At 37.9% G+C, this 21,127-nt stretch overlaps 1 protein-coding gene across 1 annotated transcript in view; it reads right to left on the reverse strand.

The window, feature by feature from the left end:
• Positions 1-21,127, reverse strand: part of GFM1 (G elongation factor, mitochondrial 1) — a 39,333-nt gene that overhangs the window by 7,359 nt on the left and 10,847 nt on the right. Inside the window, exons 9-14 of the mRNA XM_015565393.1 lie at positions 19,589-19,726; positions 17,733-17,834; positions 15,501-15,557; positions 12,222-12,359; positions 11,289-11,371; positions 9,775-9,802 (exon numbers count right to left, since the gene is read on the reverse strand). Of these exons, the coding sequence (XP_015420879.1) occupies positions 9,775-9,802; positions 11,289-11,371; positions 12,222-12,359; positions 15,501-15,557; positions 17,733-17,834; positions 19,589-19,726 (546 nt within the window). The remainder of the gene's footprint in view (positions 1-9,774; positions 9,803-11,288; positions 11,372-12,221; positions 12,360-15,500; positions 15,558-17,732; positions 17,835-19,588; positions 19,727-21,127) is intronic.

Genomic DNA, 21,127 nt, shown 5'->3' on the forward strand with positions numbered 1-21,127 from the left:
GAAGTGAGGATTGGATATACCACCAAAATAACCCATGGCCTAAATTCCACCAATTCTGAATTTATTCCCCAAGTAGAAAAGTAAAAGTCAAGTAATTAAAATAATAAGTCAGGCTCTGGCTGGTTGTTCTCAGTGGATAGAGCTGTGGTTGGCCTGCAGACCAAAGAGTTTGATTCCCATCCCCAGCCCTGGTTGGGGCACATGTGGGAGGCCACCAATCGATGTGTCTCTCTCACATCGATATTTCTCTCCCCCCCCCGCTCTCTCCCTCCACCCCCTTACTCTCTTTAAAAAATTCAATGGGAAAAATATCCTCCAGTGAGGATTAAAAAAAGAAAATAATAAGTCAGTCAGTCTAAGGTTCTTGTTCTAGTAACCGACATTCTGAAAACCTTACCCATTTCTTTGGAATGCCTCCTTTTCCTAGGATAGTATTCTCTCCTTAAACCTCTACAACCAAGGACAGTTATTTGAAAATGGAAGCTCAGCAGTTAATTTATTCAGATAGTTCCTATCTGGTTTTATTACTTGGACATTATGGACTGATGCAATACAAGAGAAGGGAGTTTTAGGTGAAATAACACCCCAAAAAGATTAATAGCAAAAAGATAATGACTAAACGTAAGTCATTCAAAGAGACACATATATAAACCCAGGTTGGTGTCTACTTTGAACCACTAAGAGCAATATAACTAGAACAAAGTAAGCAGTTTACACACATACTAAGCATATGCACTGAGCCAAACCGGCCCATACTAAGCATATTTACATAGGCTACTACTTCATTTTAAAACATTTCATGAGTATCTACTGTTTACAAGGCATTTCTTCCTTTAAAATAAAACCTTCCTCAAGACATCAGGTAGAAGAGATCAGCTCCTTTCAAAATTGTCTGAAGATAACTGTAGAGTGGTGGACATTAATGAGTGCATGTTCCTGCATACATATCTTTGAGTGGTTTGGAAAATGTAAATATCAATTTTGGTAGGAGATGCTAGCTTAGAATAAGTAGATTTCATAAAGAGGCCCCGACAGTGCCTGATGAAATGCCTTTAAATAATCTTCCAGTGGTCAAGAGCTTCAGGATGGCCTGGGATAAACAAAATGCTGAAAGGTTAATTCCTGGGAGGGATGTAAACAGCCATCAGAACGAAGGGAAGGAAAGCAGAAGAGAAACAACTGCCAAGTCACCACAGGTTTACTGAAGGTTCCAAAACTGTGGCCCACTGACATATTCTCAGGTATGCCTGAGTTTTTGAGACATTTTACATTTTGTTCTCAGTTTGATAATATAACATCTACACAATATAATCTAGATCTGTGCTATCTATATGGTAATCCATAACCATCGATATTTATATTTAAACTAGAGGCCCGGTGCACGAATTCGTTCACAGGTGAGATCTGGCCAGCTGGTCCCACCCCCCATCAGTGTTGGGGGCGCTGATCAAGGCTCCAGTTGGGCCAGTTGGCTGCCACAGTGCACATCATAGCGACGGGTCTTTCTGGTCGTTCCAGTCGCTTGGCTTTCATAGATAGATAGATAGATAGATAGATAGCTAGATATAGATATAGATATAGATATATAGATATATATAGATAAATTGAAATTAAATAAAATGTAAAATTCAGTTCCTCAGATACAGTAGTCACATTTCAAGTGGACAACAGCCACATGTGGAGAATGCCTACTGTAAAGGACAGCAAGACAACATTTTCATCACTGCTCAAAGCTCTATGGCAGAACTGCTGCGGAAGACCCACTCACAAACAAGTCACCCATGCAGCTTCAGGGACCACGTGTGAATTTAAAATCAAGTGGATGCCAAATGACAAAACACCTGGGTGCCAAGTTTGTACCAAGCACTTACTTGTTCTATACCACAAACTGAGGTACTGTTTTTATCATCATTTTACAGATGAGAAACCTAAGGATCACAGAAGGTACATAACTTGCCAAACATGATATAACTATATCATGTGCAAAATCCAATGCTCTTAATCAAACATTTTTCTAGAAGGCTAATAAAAAAAGAATATAAAGTGATTTAATCTGCAAATGATGCATTCACTTCAAGAGCCGTTAGAGGGTGCTGCACAAATAGACTGTACACTAGTTCAAATAGAGAACAGGTGGGAGACTATAGGCATGCTGAGAGTTAAAGAACCCAGGCGCCTGTGGTCAACTCATTGACGTACTGCAAAAGGCAATTTCGTTTTGGCAAAACATCACGTCTCACATTAAAATTAATGTTAGTTAGAATTGTGCTGGTTTTGTTGTTTATTTCTACTTTATAGATTCATCTGGACTTTATAGTTGGGCCAAAGTTGTAAACCATAGGTGTTTTTACTTTTATGTTTATAGTTATATAAAATCATAGTTTAATTTATCTGATCCCAGAGACCAATAATAATTTTGTTCATTTTAAGATAACCCATATAATATTTGAGGATAGTGATCTCTTGATAACCATTCATGAAGCTTTAGTAAGATTTCAAGGACTCAAATATAGAAATTATATAAGGAGAATTTCTTAATGTAGTTTATTTAACATTTAAATAGGCAGTTAATTTTTTAATGCAATTATATTTTTAAAAAACTTAAATTGAGATGTGTGCTTTTAATAAATGCTGGTTACATCACAACCTTTACTATTAACCTTGACCTACAGAGATGGCAATTGTATTCATAAAGCTTCCAAATGGTGACCTTCTCTAACACAGATGTTAACTAGCTATTTGAGAAACTTTAAAGTTCATTTTCAGGAAAAAGCTCTTTCTGCATCATCAAAAGGTGATAGTCACTCTGCAGGATAGTAGTGACTATGCTCATGTTGCACCATGTTACAATTCAAACAATTCACACACACACACACACACACACACACACACACACACACACTCTCACCCTAAGAGGCTGGCTGATAGATGAATGACTCATACCCTTTCCCCTCAAAAGAAAAACAACCTTCAATTTTTTTAGAAAAAATCTTGAGGAGAAGCTAACCTCTTTGTCCTCTAGTTACTTGACAGTTGTTGGCTAATATTACTAAAAAAGATGGAAATGCCTTACTGCTTCCTTTTTAAAAAAAAATCCATTTACTCCAAAGAAAGACTATAAGTAAACTGAAAAGGGTATTTGAGGAAGACAACACATTACAAATACATTCTTCACTTTTTTAAAGTACCACCACAACATGTGCCTAGCAAAACACAAAAACAAAAATATATCCCTTCAAAAACCCATTTTTGAGAAAAAGAGCAAAAGAATCTTTATTTCTAAGCCAACAAGCTAAAGGGCAGGTTTGACCATACATCTGGTAAAAAGAAACCTTGGCTTTCTGATCTAAAGAAAATCCAAACAGCCTAAATTATAGCCTCTTTAAAGGTGACTCAAGAAGGTAATTAAAAAATCTAGAGTGAAAATGCACTGCCTACTAAAAGTTTGAGCTTGCTTAAACAAAGGAGCTTTAGAAACCCCTGCTTTTGTTAGAAGCTTCTTCAGTGTCCTGGCTCTGTATAAGTTCAGTCTTTAAGGGTGCTTTAATCCTTAAAGTTAAATTTTCAGTGACTAGAGGAAGTTGGAAACAGTGTTATATGAAAATCTTAAATCAGTGATTCTCAACCTTCCTAATGCCGCGGCCCTTTAATACAGTTCCTCATCTTGTGGTGACCCCCAACCATAAAATTATTTTCGTTGCTACTTCATAACTGTAATTTTGCTACTGTAAACAGTATGTAATTATATATGTGTTTTCCGATGGTCTTAGGCGGCCCCTGTGAAAGGGTAGTTCGACCCCCAGGTTGAGAATCTAAGTGAAGGGAGACAGGGGTGCCAGTGCATTTTTTAAGCTTCTCCTGATCCAAATTACATAATCCTCCAAATTAATGCTATAGTGTGCAGTCTCTCATACCCTGATTTGGGCAGAACTGGCCCAACCCCACAAAAGCTGGGTAAGAGCAGGCCTGTCCCTGGACTCACAATGGGAGGGGTTAAGAATAGGCATCGGTTCACTGCAGCGAGCTCCTTTGCACTTTGTCCTGTGTGAGACACTGTGGGTGGTGCATAAGGAAGTTGTGCTCCAGCCTGCAAGTGAAGCAACCCAACTGTCTTTCCACGGAGAGGAATTTAGAGGCTCCATGAAGGTTAAGGCCAAAAAGCCCCTCCCGCACTTCTGCGAAGGGTGACGTCCGGCCGACCAGTCCCCCAGCCTCTCCCCACCCGAGACCCTCCCCGCCAGATGCAGGGCTCTCCAGGCGGCGGAAACCCACAGTAAAAGCACGCAGGGCAGGGCGGGGCACAGGAGCTGCCAGTCCCGCAGCCGGCGCCCTGGCGCAGCTTCCTGAACCGGAAGGAGGGAAGGAAGGAAGGAGGGAAGAAGCAGGCGAGCCCGCCCACGCCCAGCCCAGCGGGGCCAGCCGACTCCTCTGCCTCCTCGGCAACCGGCTGCAGGCGGGGAGGCGAAGGCGGCGCACTCGTACGAACAGACCCGTGCTCTCCCAGCTGCCGCTCGGCAAGAATGGAAATCCCCCCGACCCACTACCCAGCCTCGAGGGCGGCCTCGGTGGTGGAGAACTGCATCAACTACCAGCAAGGGACCCCCAACAAGGTGTTCCTGGTGCAGACAGTCAAACAGGCCAGCATGGAGGTGAGTCTAGCGGCGCCGACACCCGCTCTCAATACTCCCAAGGGTCCCCTCCCTCCCTCTTCGTTCTGGGATTGGCTGCTGGCTTCAGGTCTACAGGGGTTAACATTTCTGGGGAATAGTCGACTCTCCAGTCTCTGGGGATAGCCTGGGGCCTGTTTGTTTTCAAGGGAAGGCAGAGGCACGATATTTTTATGGGCACTGTTACAAGGATTTGGGGAAAATGTTCCCAATGAGAGGCAGCATTTTCCTTCCGACGAGTGAAACCTGTAGGAACCATTCAAAATAATCTGAAAACTGCTATGACATTGCTCACCTACTACACAATCTGGATCAACAGAAGCCCCTATCTTGCAAACGATTCATTTTACGACCAATCCTTATTAGGCCTTTTGACCAAAATGATGGGGGAAACAGAGCAAGAGAAACTGACAACCAGTATCAGTGTGGCGAGAAGCTTCTCTTTAACCACTCAAAACACTAGTACAACCAACCATAAGCGATGTGCTTGCTCTCTCTGGCTAAAGGGTTAAATTAAATGCATAAGACCTCAGCAATCACTAGTCTTGTTTCCATTTTACTAAAATCTCATGGGTTTGAGATTTTTCATTATTTAACTGACATTTGTTTAACAGCCTTTAAGAGCTGACAGGGAGTAGATGTTAACTACAATAGATAACATAATTAGGTGTAAGTGCCCGATTGTATCTTGATTCAAAAGTGAAATACCTAAACATTTGTCTTACTGTTATAAAATTTATTAAAGTATCATTTTTCAGGCCCAATAATATACAGGTAAAATCAGAACTTAACATGTCTAATCACTTTGCAGTAATCTGCTTCAAAATGGAATTCACCGTCACTGAACACAGTTTGGACATAAAGTACCCATAGGACTCTGTGAAAAATCTTTTCAGTGATGTATCCTGTTTGCCATCTTTAGACTTAAAAGCTGTTTCAGAATTTCTTCTATAGAGATTTAGGATCACCTATTCAGAGGTTGAAGTCCTCTGACTGAAAGTGAATTGGAACCCATTTTATTTACATATGCTTTCATCCCACCCTTTTTTCGCATCCAAAATAAATTTGACAGGGGTCCTGCTAAATTAGATGTTATATACATGCCAATATGCTTTTACAGCCCAAGGCTTTAATTATTTACCCCCACCAGTCAGGCACCCACTCTCCCCAAAATCAAATAAGAATGGATTCTTCTAACAATGCAGAGAATTGAGTTATTGTTATAATAACTCACTACATTTTCTTAATTTTAGGATATTCCAGGAAGAGGACATAAGTATTGCCTTAAGTTTTCTGTGGAAGAAATTATCCAAAAAGTAAGTGAAATGTCCTTTATTATTAAATAAAATTTCATTCTAAATAATCCAGATCACCTTGGCTGATAAAATCATAAGATTAATTTGTATTTTGTAAGTTGTTAAATTTGTAAGTTGTGAAACCCTGCCTTGAAAAAGAAAATGACATACAAGGGTCAGTTTTTACTTTTTTTGTGTGTTCTGAGATACATGAAGTATTTCTGTTGAGCTTTTTAAAAAGTAGACTCTATATACTTCAGTTCAAATAAATTCCCTTTAAAATGTTATATACTCATAGGGCAATCTGAACTCATGCCAAATATTAACAAGTGAAATAAATTACTCTCCAATCATCACCTCTTTGCCTTTTTCTCATTCTGCTTTTAATTTCTTGTAATTAAAGAAAGCAAGTGTTTTTAGATATTTATGAGCAATATAATGGCCCACTGATATCGTCATGTTCACATGAGAATCTTTCAGTAATGGGAAGGGAAATTTTTATATACTTCTCAAATTATTAATGAGACAAATTTAAAAGGACTTGCAATTTGTACCGCAACCATCTTGAAATTTAAAAAAGCTTGCCCTTTTGTTGAGCATATTCAGAAGAGAAGAGATACAGGTTAACATAAGGAGATTCATTAAAAGGCATCTGAGCTGCTAGACAACCATCTTTACAAAGCAGAACCAATGTTACAATCTTCTCATTTTACATCTAGATGCAGGTTGCTGTATCTGAGTTTGAGAAAATTACTGTTATTCCAAGAGCAGAGAGTAAGAGTAATGGAAAGAATTAAAAAGTAACCAGAGCCCTAGCCGGTTTGACTCAGTGGATAGAGCATCAGTCTGAAGAATCCTGGGTTCTATTCCGGACAAGGGCACAGACCTGAGCTGCAAGCTTGATCCTTGGTGCTAGTTGGGCCACATGTGGGAGGCAACCAATCAATGTGTCTCTCTCACATCCATGTTTCTCTCTCTCCATCTCTACCCTTCCACTCTCTAAAAACCAATGGAAAAATATGCCCTGGTGAGAATTAACAACAAAAAGTAACCAGAGTTTGGAGATGGGATACAGTCAGACTAAAATCTAGCATTGAAAACGGACATCTCATTAATACTGAAATATATTCCAAGTTTTAAGACAAATTTAAAAGATAATGAGACCACATGTAGATGTATTTTAGACACATCTAAGAAAATTACTAGGCCAGCCCTAATTAGATTACCTCTGGAGTAGGCACTCTGAAGTCAAGACCGAAACAACACTGTTAGGGGCCAATGATTTAAATATGATAGCTCAGAGAACAACAGTAATGGATTTACATGTAAAGATCTTTTGCAAAATGTCTCAAACAGCAAGTGATAGTGAACTGCACAGCTGAAGTTCTTTACCCTCCAATGGGACAAGATACTGCACCAGAAGTCAACTTCTCATTTGAAGGAGAAATTGGAAAGAACCCCGATGAAGAAGATAACACATTTTATCAAAAACTCAAGTCCATGAAAGAACCACTAGAAGCAGAAAATATTCCAGGTATATAAATATGGCATGGAGAAATATTTTTTGAACTTTAAGATCAATATCAATGATCTATGCTCAAAATTATAACATGTTAATATTGTGTTGGAAACATATTGACTTTTGCAAAAATATCCATTACCAATCTAATTCAACAATAGAATCTCTTGAAACTTTATAGACCCATGGCCTAATTAAATTATTTTCTAAACACATTTGAAGGAAACTAAGAGATGATTTAGAATTTAGATTTTGTAAATGGTTAATACTGTAAGTATAAAGTAATTCCATTTATCATGTTTCCCTCTCCAGACAGTTTTGGAAATATATCTCCAGCAATGAAGCCAATCCGACATTTAGCCTGGGTTGCCTGTGGTTATATAATATGGCAGAATTCTACTGAAAACACATGGTATAAAATGGTAAAAATTCAAACTGTCAAGCAAGTGGTAAGTAATGTCTATAAAATTCACTCGTAATAGGGTTAATGTTTACTGAAAGTGCTCTGATTCATTATTAGATCATTAGTGCCCCATTAGTAATTTTGCATTTAAAATAGTGTACTAAGTAATTTGAAGGAGAGGTCAGTTACAGTCAAGGCCAGAGAAAGTGAAGCTGCAGTTTCAGGAGAGTGAAGTGTTGTTATAAATAATTTGGCATCAGTTTCTGTGCTCAGCTTAATACAGATTATTTTGTTTGGAAAGCTAAGTTTTGTATACAAATTACTAGCCATGCAATATTTAAACTATCTCTGCTGTTTTCTTCTACTGAAATGGTAGTGCCAGAGCTATTAGAAACATGGCTGCCGTTTTTTCTGGGGATCAGCCAGACCAAAAATATTAGCATCTTAGGGTTGTGGAGCTTGCTGTATGTAATTTTCTTTTATAACCCAATGAGTCATAGTTTACAACCTCTTATCTTACTTGTTGCTAGCCTTGTGTTTTAAGTCTGACTATTCTGAACTGCCTCTTTCTAGACCTTAAAGAGATAAAAATAAATTCTTTGATTTTAGCTTTATTAAGGGGTTAAAAAGAAAAAAAAAAGTCAACTTGTGGTATCTAATGGAAAGAAGGAAGACAGTGTACAAAGAAACCACCACAACAGTTTCAGTCGGCTCCAGAAAGGACGGACTTTACAGCTTGTTGACACTGCAGCAGCGCTTAGAGCACCTTTACTCCAAAGGCTTCTGCAACCAGTTACTAGATACCTATAGGCACTGGAGGACAGGATACCCTATTACAGTACTCATAGAGTGTGGTGTCAGATACCTAACATAAATATTAGAACAACATTTTAAGAAACTGCCCTTTTCTAGTGCATTTTTGTAGACCTCAGTCCTGATTGCAACACTCCTATACGGGTACTGTGGCCTCAAATAACTGCAACTGGTCCAGGTTAAAGAGGCTACATAATCATAATTTTTCAAGCCATGTCTTAATAGCAAAATAGGCACAAACACAGGGCTAGTAGTTTTTATGAAAGAAAACTATGACCCTTCACCAAATGTAGTTTTTAAGGCATTAATGAAAATCTCAACAGAAGAGTTTAACCCCTGCTTCAGGCTATATATATATTACTAGAGGCCCAGTGCATGACATTCATGTAGGGAGGCGTGTTCCTCAGCTCAGCCTGTGCCTGCTCCCCATGGGCCTAAGCGCTGCCAGCTGCCATGGAGGTGGGCCGATGGGCTCACCAGCCGTCCTCCCGACTTGTGGCTGAGCTGTGCTCCCTCTGTGGGAGAGCACTGACCACCAGGGGGCAGCTCCAGCATTGAGCGTCTGCCCCCTGGTGATCAGTGTGTGTCATAGTGACTGGTCATTCCGCCATTCAGTTGATTTGCATATTACCCTTTAATTATATAGGATATCTTACCTATTAAGACCCAACATGTAAGAAACCTTAATACTGATTTTTACCATATCTTTTAAAGGACATTCTTTGCTGATATACTCAAAGAAAGAATTACTTCAGGATACCATAAGGAGAGAATTGTATGCTTTTATTTGACCCTAGGGCCACATTTATAATCACTGTTCACCAAAGGGTGTACTACAGGAGCTTGTGCTGCTTGGAGTCCAGGGCTTATTTCAGTGTATCGATTATGTAAGCCCTAAAGAGTCCTGCCTCTGGTGATTGTGGTTTTAACTATGTAGATGCAATATTTGTGTTGCTGATGGTATAAATACTTTATATGCACAAAGCAATAAGCACAGATTAAAGCTTTAATTACAAATTCAGATAACTACACTCAGTACATTTTACTATTTTCAGGGTTTTTTTGTTTGTTTGTTTGTTTTATCCTTACCTGAGGATATGTTTTTCTTGATTTTAGAGAGGAAGTAAGAGAGGAGGTGGAGAGAAACATCAATATGAGAGAGAAACATTGATCAGTTGCTTACTATACTTACCTCGACCAGAGATCAAGCACACAACCTAGGTATGTGCCCTAATTAGGATCAAAACAGCAACCTTTTGGTGTACAGGACAACACTCCAACCGAGTGACCTGGCCAGGGTAGACGACCAGGGTTATTTTCAGTTTTTTAAAAAGAATTTCTGCCGAAACTGGTTTGGCTCAGTGGATAGAGCGTCAGCCTGCGGACTGAAGGGTACCAGGTTTGATTCCTGTCAGGGGCATGTACCTGTGTTGCGGACACATCTCCAGGGGGGAGTGTGCAGGAGGCAGCTGATCAATGTTTCTCTCTCATCAATAAAATATATATAAAAAAAAGAATTTCTATGATAAAATTGGTTTCCTTTCATGTAAACACTTATTTTAGTAGTTTATCCCTTCAATTGTGCTTTTCTGAACAATGTAAACATTAAGGCATTTTAAATGACCAACTATAGACTGTAATACTCTTAAGCAGCTACCACAACTAGGAAACTATAAACAGAAAGTAGAGTAACAAATGAAAAGTCGTAATTTTAAATTGTAGTTTGAAAAAAACATTTGTAAGAGAAAGTTTTTCTGACAGGCTAAATTATGACATTCGATTTTTATTTTTACTTAAGTGGGAATATTATAAGCATCTAATGAAACATGATTTTTGAAATTAAAATATCGTTTGCCAATGATATTGTTTTATACACCAGGTTTTTAATTTATTATAGCAAAGAAATGATGACTTCATTGAGTTAGACTACACCATTCTACTTCATGACATTGCATCTCAGGTAAAGTACCATTTATTTACTTTTATTTGATGCCAATTTGAAAATTGAGACGTTTTATAAGCACAGTATGCTGTATTAATTTTGACTCTAAATCACAATTCATGTAAATTCAATAGGCACCAAGTTGAAGTATACTTGCAATTTAACTTGTTTTGTGCTCTTCTTTATGAGGACTATTTTGTTTCTAACAAGACATAAACCCAACTCTGTTTCCTTAAGGGTTTTCTGAATTTTATTCTAGCATCAGTTTCCTTTATTTGCAGGAGATTATTCCTTGGCAAATGCAAGTTCTCTGGCATCCACAATATGGCACTAAAGTAAAACATAATAGCCGTCTGCCAAAGGAAGCACAACTGGAATGAAAGAAGACCCCCAACATTGGATGAAGTGTCAGTATGCTTACTAATGACGTGTGTGTCAACCTTCACTGATATCTAGCTGAAGGGCCAAACAAATCCCTAACGTCACTCTGTGTAAATGTCTTAGCTACAGCACAGAACTGTATAGCTTCCATAATAAAGAGTGTCATGATGTAAAAGTGTCTTAATAACAGTAATAGTACCATGTATATCCCACAATAAAAAGCTTCAATTCCAGCCTCATAATAGCTTTGACTGTGTTGGATACTTACGGGACAGGGGCAGTAATGGTCTCTCTGAAAGCAACTTTTGGCTTTCCTGTGATACAAGGGCAGCCATATTCTCTTTCCATCCTCTAAAAATAGCAGGAGAAATAATTTCTTTGGTATATTTAAATTTAAAAAATAAACAGAAAGAAGAAAAATCCTAAGAATCTTAATTATTAGAAGCATTCATTTAAATACAATAGGTAAGCAAATGATTAATCTTAAATCATTTAAATACAAGGATTAGATACATGATATTAAAAAATACAAACTGCTATATAAGTGAATTCTAACTTAGACTGATTAGTTTACACATACATCCTTAATATATCCACTAAAACTTCATTTTTGTTTCATCTTATTACATATTAACTGGAATAGTATATGAATCTGTTGTCAGAATTTTGTACTCTCTCAACTTCAAAGGTATGATCATAACCAGAATTTTTAATCTTAAATCATATATCTTGCTTTCATTCAGATATACAGATCTTTCCTAGGAAAGTACATGTCCCATCTATTCATTCTTTTATCTACATTACGATCTCCAAGTACTGACTTAGAGAATAAAACAAACAAGAAATGTCCTGAAGAGTGGGAATTGGTGGGCCAACGTTTTCAGCAAGTTTCTTCCTATAGGTTGTCTTCCTAAGGCTGGGACCAGGATACTTAACAGAACTAACCTTGACCTAGGGATGGATGGTGTAATGCAAGTCCCCTGCCCCTTGATTCTGGAAGTCTGCCATGTTTTACAAATAAAAAGATTTAGAGATCAAAAATAATTAATTTGTAATACTTGGTAGAGGAAGCAGTACACCACACCTGGATACAAACAAGAGTGAGCTTGAACAACCGCTATTATGGACATTAGAATTATTGACTTTTGTTCTTAGCAAAGCACAGACATAAAGTGAATTTAACTTCCATGCTATTCATTACCTGAGCATAGATTTCCAGGTGTAATTCTCCCATTCCAGATACAATCGTCTCTTTGCTCTCGGTGTCAAAGTGGACTTTAAATGTGGGATCTTCTCTTGTAAACCTGCCAATACCTTTTGAAAATTTCTCCAGATCATTCTTTAAAAAAAGGGAAGTCATTACATATTTTACTAATTGTGATATGCAATGTGACTGTTGAAAGAACTTTACTGAATGAAATTAAATACATATGTAGTGAAGAAGTAAAGATACTCTACCATCTAGTTCCCAGGCCATACCCTCTGAATGTGTGAGCTTGGACACCACACAGCGAACAGGGAGGATATTGCTAGCTGACAGAATTTTCTTTCCATACAAGATACAAGAATCCAAGATTTAACTCTGTGTCTTTTCCTATTATATTGACAAAAACTGTCCCTTTGTGGAAAATTGCCCGTAGAGCAGAAAGTAGAATATGTGTTACTGTTACATAATCAAAGGAATCGGCATGTTTACCAAGAGTCTATTGTAGACTCAAGAGGACGGTTAAGACCAACAGTAAGGCAAATGCTGCATTGAGACTTTCAAAACAATCTGCTTGGATGTGGTTTCACGCATCTTTATTCTCCTTAGATGTAATCTCCTCATGTGGTAAGCAGAATAATGGCCCTCTAAGGATATGCCCTAACCCCTCCCAAACCCGTGAATGCTACTTTACATGGTAAAGGGGACTTTGCAGATGTGATTGAGGTCACAGATATGAATAATTTGGGTGGGCCCAATGTAATCACATCGGCTTTTAAAAAAATGGAAGAGGAATGCAGAAAGGTAGGTGAAAGAGATGTGAAGAGGGAAAAAGGCAGGAAATATCTGAAGCACAAGAGGGACTCATTTCACTGTTGCCGGCACTGAAGACAGGAGAAGGGGGCCAGTCTCTAGGAGCTAAGAACAGCCCTCAGGTGACAGCAAGGAATGGGAACCCCAGACCTGCAACCACAAGGAGCTGAATTCTTCCCGCAATTGGAGTAAACAAGGAAATAAATTGTCCCCTAGAGCCTGCAGAAAGGAACCCTGCCAATCAATATCCTGATTTTAGCCCATTAAGAACCATAACAGATTTCTCACCTACACAACTATAAAATAATACATTTGTGATGTTTTAAGCCACTAAGTTTGTGGTAATTTTTTACAGCAGCAACAGAAAACTAACACACCTTTGAATCACCCGCATTAATAGCTATTACATGTGCCTGGAGCTGTGTGTCATGTATTTTGTATATGTTACCTCAAATTCTAACCACAAACCTGCAAGATAGAATTATCCACATTTTACAGGTGAGGAAACTAGGTACAGATAACTCAACTGACTTGCTCAAGGCTACAGAGACGGTACATGGCAAAGCTGAGAATGAACCCTGGGTTGGTCTATCTCCAAAGTCCTTTTCCCTTTCCCCTGCACTCGCCTGCAGGCACTCTCAACTTTCTAGATAATCCCTGCCTCCACTACTGAGATTCATAGCTTCGTGCAGTGATTTCTTCATTTAACTTAATTTACTTCAGCAAGCAGATAATCCTGAGACACCAAAAAAAGCCAACCAAACAAACAACTTTTTGGATATTGATACATTTGATTTCCCTCCATTATTATAACTATCAAGACAAAAGTCTTATATAAACTCTGAATTCAGGAATGAAGAGCATTACATCTTTACCTTCTAGCCCTGTATATTCTGAAGGGAAAAGCAAACAATTCAGCAAAGCACTCAGAACAAACTGTGTTATCAGGTATAAGACTTGCCTTTCCTCAGATTTCTGAGATGGAGTAACTTAATGTTTCTTGACACCTCAACATTCTCCTTTCTACAATGAAAAGGGTCTGTAAAATCTCAAGTTCCTCAAAATAAAATAAGTAGAAGCTATTAATGCATCCATAAGACAAACCAGAGTATGTTCTGTAAATGACATTTCCCAGATGACAAGAGGTCATAAATGTTCACTCAATGCATGAATGAGTTCATTTCAATACACCATATTAACATGATTGCTATGAATGTCAAAACTAAGACATATCAAAGTCATTCATTAAGAACTAAATGATTACAGTTCAAGATCAGGACTAATTCTAAGGGCAAGGTAATGGGAATACAGAACTTATTCAAGTAATCTTGGCTTTGTAAAAAGCTAAATGACATAAAAGCCAATCATAAACTTGTTATGAAAGTGAGAAAACAGTCTTATTTGCAGGCTCTCCATGTTATAATCAGGCACTTATTTTATAACTACCACAAATTTAGAGATGGATTCTAATCCATGAGGCAGTTAATCTATGCAGTATTCTAAAGTACTTTAAAGTGAGGTTTTTCTACAATTTAGGACAAATGCCCATTTCCCCTCTTCCATCCCTTTATAAATCTAGAAAGTTAACTTACCATTCTGGAGCAAATGTTATACCTTTAGTTAGTAAAGTGTTATTAAGGACAGTCTGATGAACACTTTAGTACCATTAATTTCTTCAAAATACTGAGGAGTAATTACTAGTGACTGACCGGTAAATTTTATATAAAAGGTGATCTCAATACCAAAATGCCGGGGCTGACCAGCAGATCCTGAGCGGCGGATGAATAGATTACTCTGACACTCATTTCTGTAAAAGAGAAGGCTAAGGGGCTTGACTTTAGGAACCAAAACAGCCCGATTGCCTGCCTCCTTAGGCTTTTTTTTGTAACAACAGCTTGAACTAAAATTAACCTCTAGATACAATCAGCAGGGTAAGTATCCTTGAGAAAGCACATGCTTCTACAACAGTGGTTCTCAACCTCTGGCCCTTTAAATACAGTTCCTCATGTTGTGACCCCTAACCATAAAATTATTTTCGTTGCTACTTCATAACTGTAATTTTGCTACTGTTATGAATCATAATGTAAATATCTGATATGCAGGATGGTCTGGTCGTTTGAACGCCAAAGGGTCGCGACCCACAGGTTGAAAACAGCTGTTCTACAAGGTCGGGTCTTAAAGACTAAACATAGAGATTCCAGCAAAACACCTGGGGGCTAGGACTTGTTTGGAAAAGTCAAGGGAGGGGCTACCACCTTTAGGAAGGTCCCCCCAGAGGCCTTCGGTCTTTCAGAGAATCCTCCTTACAGCCTTTCTAACCAAGTCCCATGCTTCCCCACACCAAACGAGAATTAGAGACCATAAGATTGCTGGTTACCACAAGGTACCATGTGCATTGTGGAGACAGTTGAAAAAGAGCTCAAGTTTTATTGTGATATACTGAGTGTTAAATCAAAGTCCTACCTTGTTAGAAGGCTTCATTGCTATTGAAATGACAGGATCAGGAACATGAATTGACTCCTAAAATATTGTTTAAGAAAAAGAGAAGAATTCAAATATAGCACTGTATGGGTCAGGGTCAGGGATAGATTAACTTTAACACGTTAAGTGCTAAGCCTGTTTTGTCTTCCTTTCCGTTTAGCCCGCGACATCCAATTTCACCAGTGAGTGATGAGGTTTGGATGGAAAATATAGTGTCAGTCACCAATGACTGATATGGTGCTTAACGTATTAAAGTTCTACTTATAAAGAACAAAAGCACTCAATATCTTTAGGCTAGACAATATATATCTAGGTCTGTCTGCATTAAATAAATGAATATATTAACAGAATATTTTAATAAAGGTGTCCACTTATATGATCTCCTCCCTCCCAAAACAACAAAAATAAAGTATTTATTTATTTACTTAACTGTTTAAGACCCTTAAGTTTATTGACACTTTCAGTTTAACATAATCATTTAATAAATCCAAATGCTGAGATGTGGAATTCTTATCAGCTGGCAGCTACATTTACTGTTGGTATCTTCTGTTAAGTTATTTAATCAAATTTATTATGATCACTGATAAGAGAAACAGAGGAAGGGCACTAGACTCTTTATACGTGATACCTCATTTACTCAACCACAACTCTGAGAGGCAGATATTATCTCCACTACACAAATAAAATCTTAAAGGCATGGAAAGAACATAAAGTAATGTGACTAAGGGCTAGTGGGTAATATAGTGCAGAGGTGAGACTCTAACCAGGGTCTACTTGCTTCAAAGCCTCAGTATTTCCCACAGCCTCCAGTCCCTTCATATTGTTCATGACAAGCCTGGAGAGAAAGCCTTATAATCATACTCATAAAGCATTCCTCTTATGTACAACCCCGAACAGTCTGTACATATTTATGACTTTTGTAGTGTCTTAAATCAACATTAAAACCAGACATTAGAGAATATTTTATTCAAAAACACTAATTATAAAAATATGGATCTGTTATATGATCTAGGAAACATTATAGTGTGTGCCTGTTCTTACATAAATGACCCATTGTGAATTTGTTCACTGCAAGTTACCTATCCCCTAAGTACTCATACTCTTTCTTTACTGAATTCAGTAGAGGGTCTTACTGTAGCACAACCTGCTTTCCTAAAGGGGCACAAATGGAAAGTGAGGGAATTCAAAGTCAAGAACTGTCTAAGCATGTGTGGAGGAGAAACTATTCCATGATGTGACCTCTGTCTGGACCACGAGCTGAACTGGGCCAGAACGGAGATTGCTTGACCGCAATCCCCCCCTTAGAGACTATCTGATGGTAATTAATGTTCACTCTGACATAAATAAGCAATGAGCTGGTTCCCAGAACAGGTTGTTGTCCTGACCTGGTCATGCATGTTAAGTAATTTCCACACCAGGTAACATTCATGTACTAGTAACTGTGACTATTCCCCCGTTTTTACCCCATATGATAATTTTCTGGCTCCTGTTAGGAGGGTGGGGACTGTCCACTTCATCTTGCAGCTGCCTAAAAGTGCACCAGGAGAAATTTCCCCTTAAAGAACTCTGTTAGTTGCCAGAATGGAGTGGCCTGCCTCTTTCTCCAGTTTTTCCCTGCTCTCCATTTACAGAGGTAGGTTTTCAGGGTCAGGGCCTTTCTAGGGTCTACGTGTATTAAGAGCATGCTCTTCCCTTCAGGGTCCCTCAGTGATGAAAAGGGACCTATGCGTTCCACAGAGTAGGTTGTCACCAGTAAGTCAGACAGTCTAGTTGCATTTGGTGCCCTTCTGTTATGTGATCCCCAAGCCTGCCTAAATGTTAGTCTGGTCTTACAATTCTTGAGGGAAGGGTCTACTCTGGCTGCTGAGTTAGTAAGGAAGGAACATCCCATGGGGACCAGCCTCATGATGGTGATAGCAATTAGAGAGGTACCCACAATGGGGAAAAATCTCAGGGTAGAGTCAGAGCTAGTCAGGTGCATCTAAATGTTGAAGAATAATGAAATGACTTTACTAAAAAACACCCAGATAAGTTAGTTTACACAGAACACCTGTCCACCTGACATTTAAAGAGCCACAACCAAGCTATACTTGATGCCTGCAGCACTGCTCAGTGAAAACTTGTGGTTGTTTTTCTGAAATGTTAAATGTATCACATAAAAACACAGACTTTTGAGACACAAGTGAAACACAGCTTTGAAATTAAATGACATACCATAGAAAGTCCACTATTATCTTTGTTTGTGAATGTGTCTCCACTAGCACAGTCAATGCCAAATAATGCACAGATGTCTCCAGCAAATACTTCCTCAACATCCTAAATAAAAAATAACACAAAAATGACAAGTAATTACTTACAAGTAATACCAATCAGAGCAGGGTGACTATAGAGTACTTGCACAACAAGCACATTGCACATAAATAAATATGGCAGAATCTTACCATGGATTTTATAAAGAATTAGCTAAACCAATGCAACATCAACAATCAACCACAGCAAGCCAGACCTTAAACTGGGCCCTTATTTAAGCCACATCTCAATAGACAAGATTTTACTTTAAACGGAAACTCAGAGTTATGGCATCATTTTGGAGTATCTGCAGTATAGATAAAACAGAGTCTCATAGTTCTAAAGTTATTTCTATGGAATTAAAAAGCATGTACTATAGCCCAACTAGTGTGGCTCAGTGGTGGAGCATTGACCTATGAACCAGGAGATCATGGTTTGATTCCCGGTCAGGGCACATGCCCAGGTTGCAGGCTCATTCCTCAGTTGGGGGCGTGCAGGAGACAGCCGATAAATGACTCTCATCATTGATGTTTCTCTCTCCCTCTCCCTTCCTCTCTGAAATAATAAAAAAAATATATTTTTAAAAAAGCATGTACTATATGTTGCCACAGTCCAACAATCAGATGTGTATGACAAAGGTGTACAAGAAAAACCTACAAAGGAAGTTTTGAAAACAAAGGCAGGAGAATGGAGCCCACTTTACTTAAAATAATCTTAATTTCGAACAGATTCAAGCAGTTAAAAAAAACAGGAAATCGAAGAACAAAGCATTGTGCCTCTAAACTTCCTTGTTTTTGTCCTTTTATATGGACAGTTCATTCATAACAGCTGTGGCTGTGAATGAGCAAGTATGTGTGTGTCATACTTCAATAGTTACACAGCTGTACAATTCTCCTAGCTTCTGGTCCATGTAACAGCTGTGACAAACTCTAATCCCTCTGGCTGCCCCCTGCTGCCTATCTCTTATAACAGTAATTCTGTCCAATTTTGAAAGACTGCCTATTCATCTTCTAGGAGATACAAAGGTTATGGACACCAAAAATTACTGAACATACGAAGATTCTGCTCAGATTAATAAATTTCCCCAGGAGTACAGAGCTGAATTGGGAAAGGGTGAGAGTAGGAGACAACCTTGCATACTCAGTATTCCTACCAAGGCCTAATCACCCTATGGACCACAGAAAGCTAGGACAGATTCAGAGCCAATTCAAGAATTCAAGAGAAATTTATCTCCCAGACCACACTTTGAGAGGTTTTAAATCTTCAGATAGAGTCTAACACCATTATGGCCCTTCTTGGGGTTGGTTCTACAAATATAAAGCTTTAGTGTTAAACAGAACTTTCAGACCTGCCATATTTTAGAAAGTAAATTCACTGAACAATGTGTGAAATTATATGTGAGTTTACTACTCTCACTTACCTTTGAGAAGCACAGTTCCACTGTCCAGAAACCTATTATCCTCTTTGTAATGATGGCTCTTGAGGAAAATGTTGAATTTGTGGTTCTGAGTCATAGGGAACTAATTGCCCCTTCTCCTTAACCTTGGCCCTTGAGAAAACACAGCTAACTCACAAATAGTGGTATAAACTGTGTTAACATCTACTAATTTAGCCTATACTAAAATGCTACATCAAAACTGCAGCACACCTAACTAACAAGGAAGAAGCTAGGAAAACATTCAACTGGAAGTGATTTTCTTATGGGGCTCAGAATACCAAGAAGACAGATCTATTTCATCTGCACTAGAGACTCTCTGACCTCTCAGTGACCAGGCACTTGCCTCCATCATGTCAGCATGCATGCGAACCAGCCGTTGCACCCGCACTTTCTTTCCTGTTCTCGTGTTGTAGATGGTGTCCCCCTTCTTCAGCTCTCCTTGATAATTGCGAATATAAGTTAGTTGTCCAAATCGACCTGCCTAGAAGTCAAGATTGGGTAAGGGCAGAAAGAATAAAAAAGAAACATAAGAATCAAAATCAGGAGAAAAACTTCACAACTATCTCCAAATATTCCCTTATCAATTTTAGTAGTTTTCAACACAGGTAAATAAAACGATTGTGTTATTCTTTTCGGCATCACAATCCGAAATACTACTTGTGCTTCCTCTGAAATAAAAGTTACTAGAAAAAATTTTAAAATTACTTATTAAAGGAATTATCCTTTTGTCTTATAATATTACTTTGTAAGTTCCGTTTAACATAGATATAAAAATAAGGTATAATGACTGTAAAGACAACAAAAACATCATTAGAAATAGCAAGACATTTAAAATACTTTGATACCTGGAAAGTTATACAATAAGAGTTTTGTAAAGTGACTGAATATAAAATGAATGATTAAGGATCAATTTCTCCTGAATAACAACTAGGTATGTATTTAAAGGTTGCCAATGCTTCCCATATTAATTTAGCACAACAGCAATCAAAATCCCAAGATAAAATTTTAAACATGTAATTAGTGATTTTAAAAATCACTTAGAAAAATGGATAAAAATAAAAAGTTTTGAAAAACTATGGTAATGAGAAGAAACTAAGACTAATATAAAACATATTAAATATTCCAGAACTTAAAAAGTATAGAACTAGCACAAATTAGACTGAATAACCCACAGAATATAGTACAAATGTCTGAAATGTTTAATTCATTTATCAATAATGATAAAGAAAGCATGACAGTCAATGGAAAAGTACAACATTGTTCAAAACTGGTAACTGGACAACTGTTCTTGGATTGGAGAAACATTTGGATCCTGCTTCATAGCACACAGCAAATCAAATTCCAATTAGATTAACAATAAAAAAATCCCACCATAAAAAAGTAGAAAAATAAATATTTATTAAATATATTCAAAGAATATTTATTTATAAATATTTATTAAGCATTAATAAATATATTAATAAATTATTAAATATTTATTAAATATATTCAAAGAAGAGAGTTTCTAAGGTTAAGAATGACTAAGGACAAAGACTGATAGATTTGACTATATAAATTTTAAAGTACTAATATTTTTTATATATATATTTTTATTGATTTTTTACAGAGAAGAAGGGAGAGGGATAGAGAGTTAGAAACATCGATGAGAGAGAAACATCAATCAGCCGCCTACTGCACGTCCCCCATTGGGGATGTGCCCGCAACCAAGGTACATGCCCTTGACCGGAATCGAACCTGGGAGCCTTGAGTCCGCAGGCCGACACTCTATCCACTGAGCCAAACCGGTTCGGCAGTACTAATTGTTTTTAACAAATCATCTTTATTAGAGAAAGTTCGTACAAATAAGTAAGATACTTTGATCCTCATTTTAGAAAAAGAGAGA

Source organism: Myotis davidii, unplaced genomic scaffold, assembly GCF_000327345.1.
Source record: "Myotis davidii unplaced genomic scaffold, ASM32734v1 scaffold570, whole genome shotgun sequence".
NCBI classification, from domain to species: Eukaryota; Metazoa; Chordata; class Mammalia; order Chiroptera; family Vespertilionidae; genus Myotis; species Myotis davidii.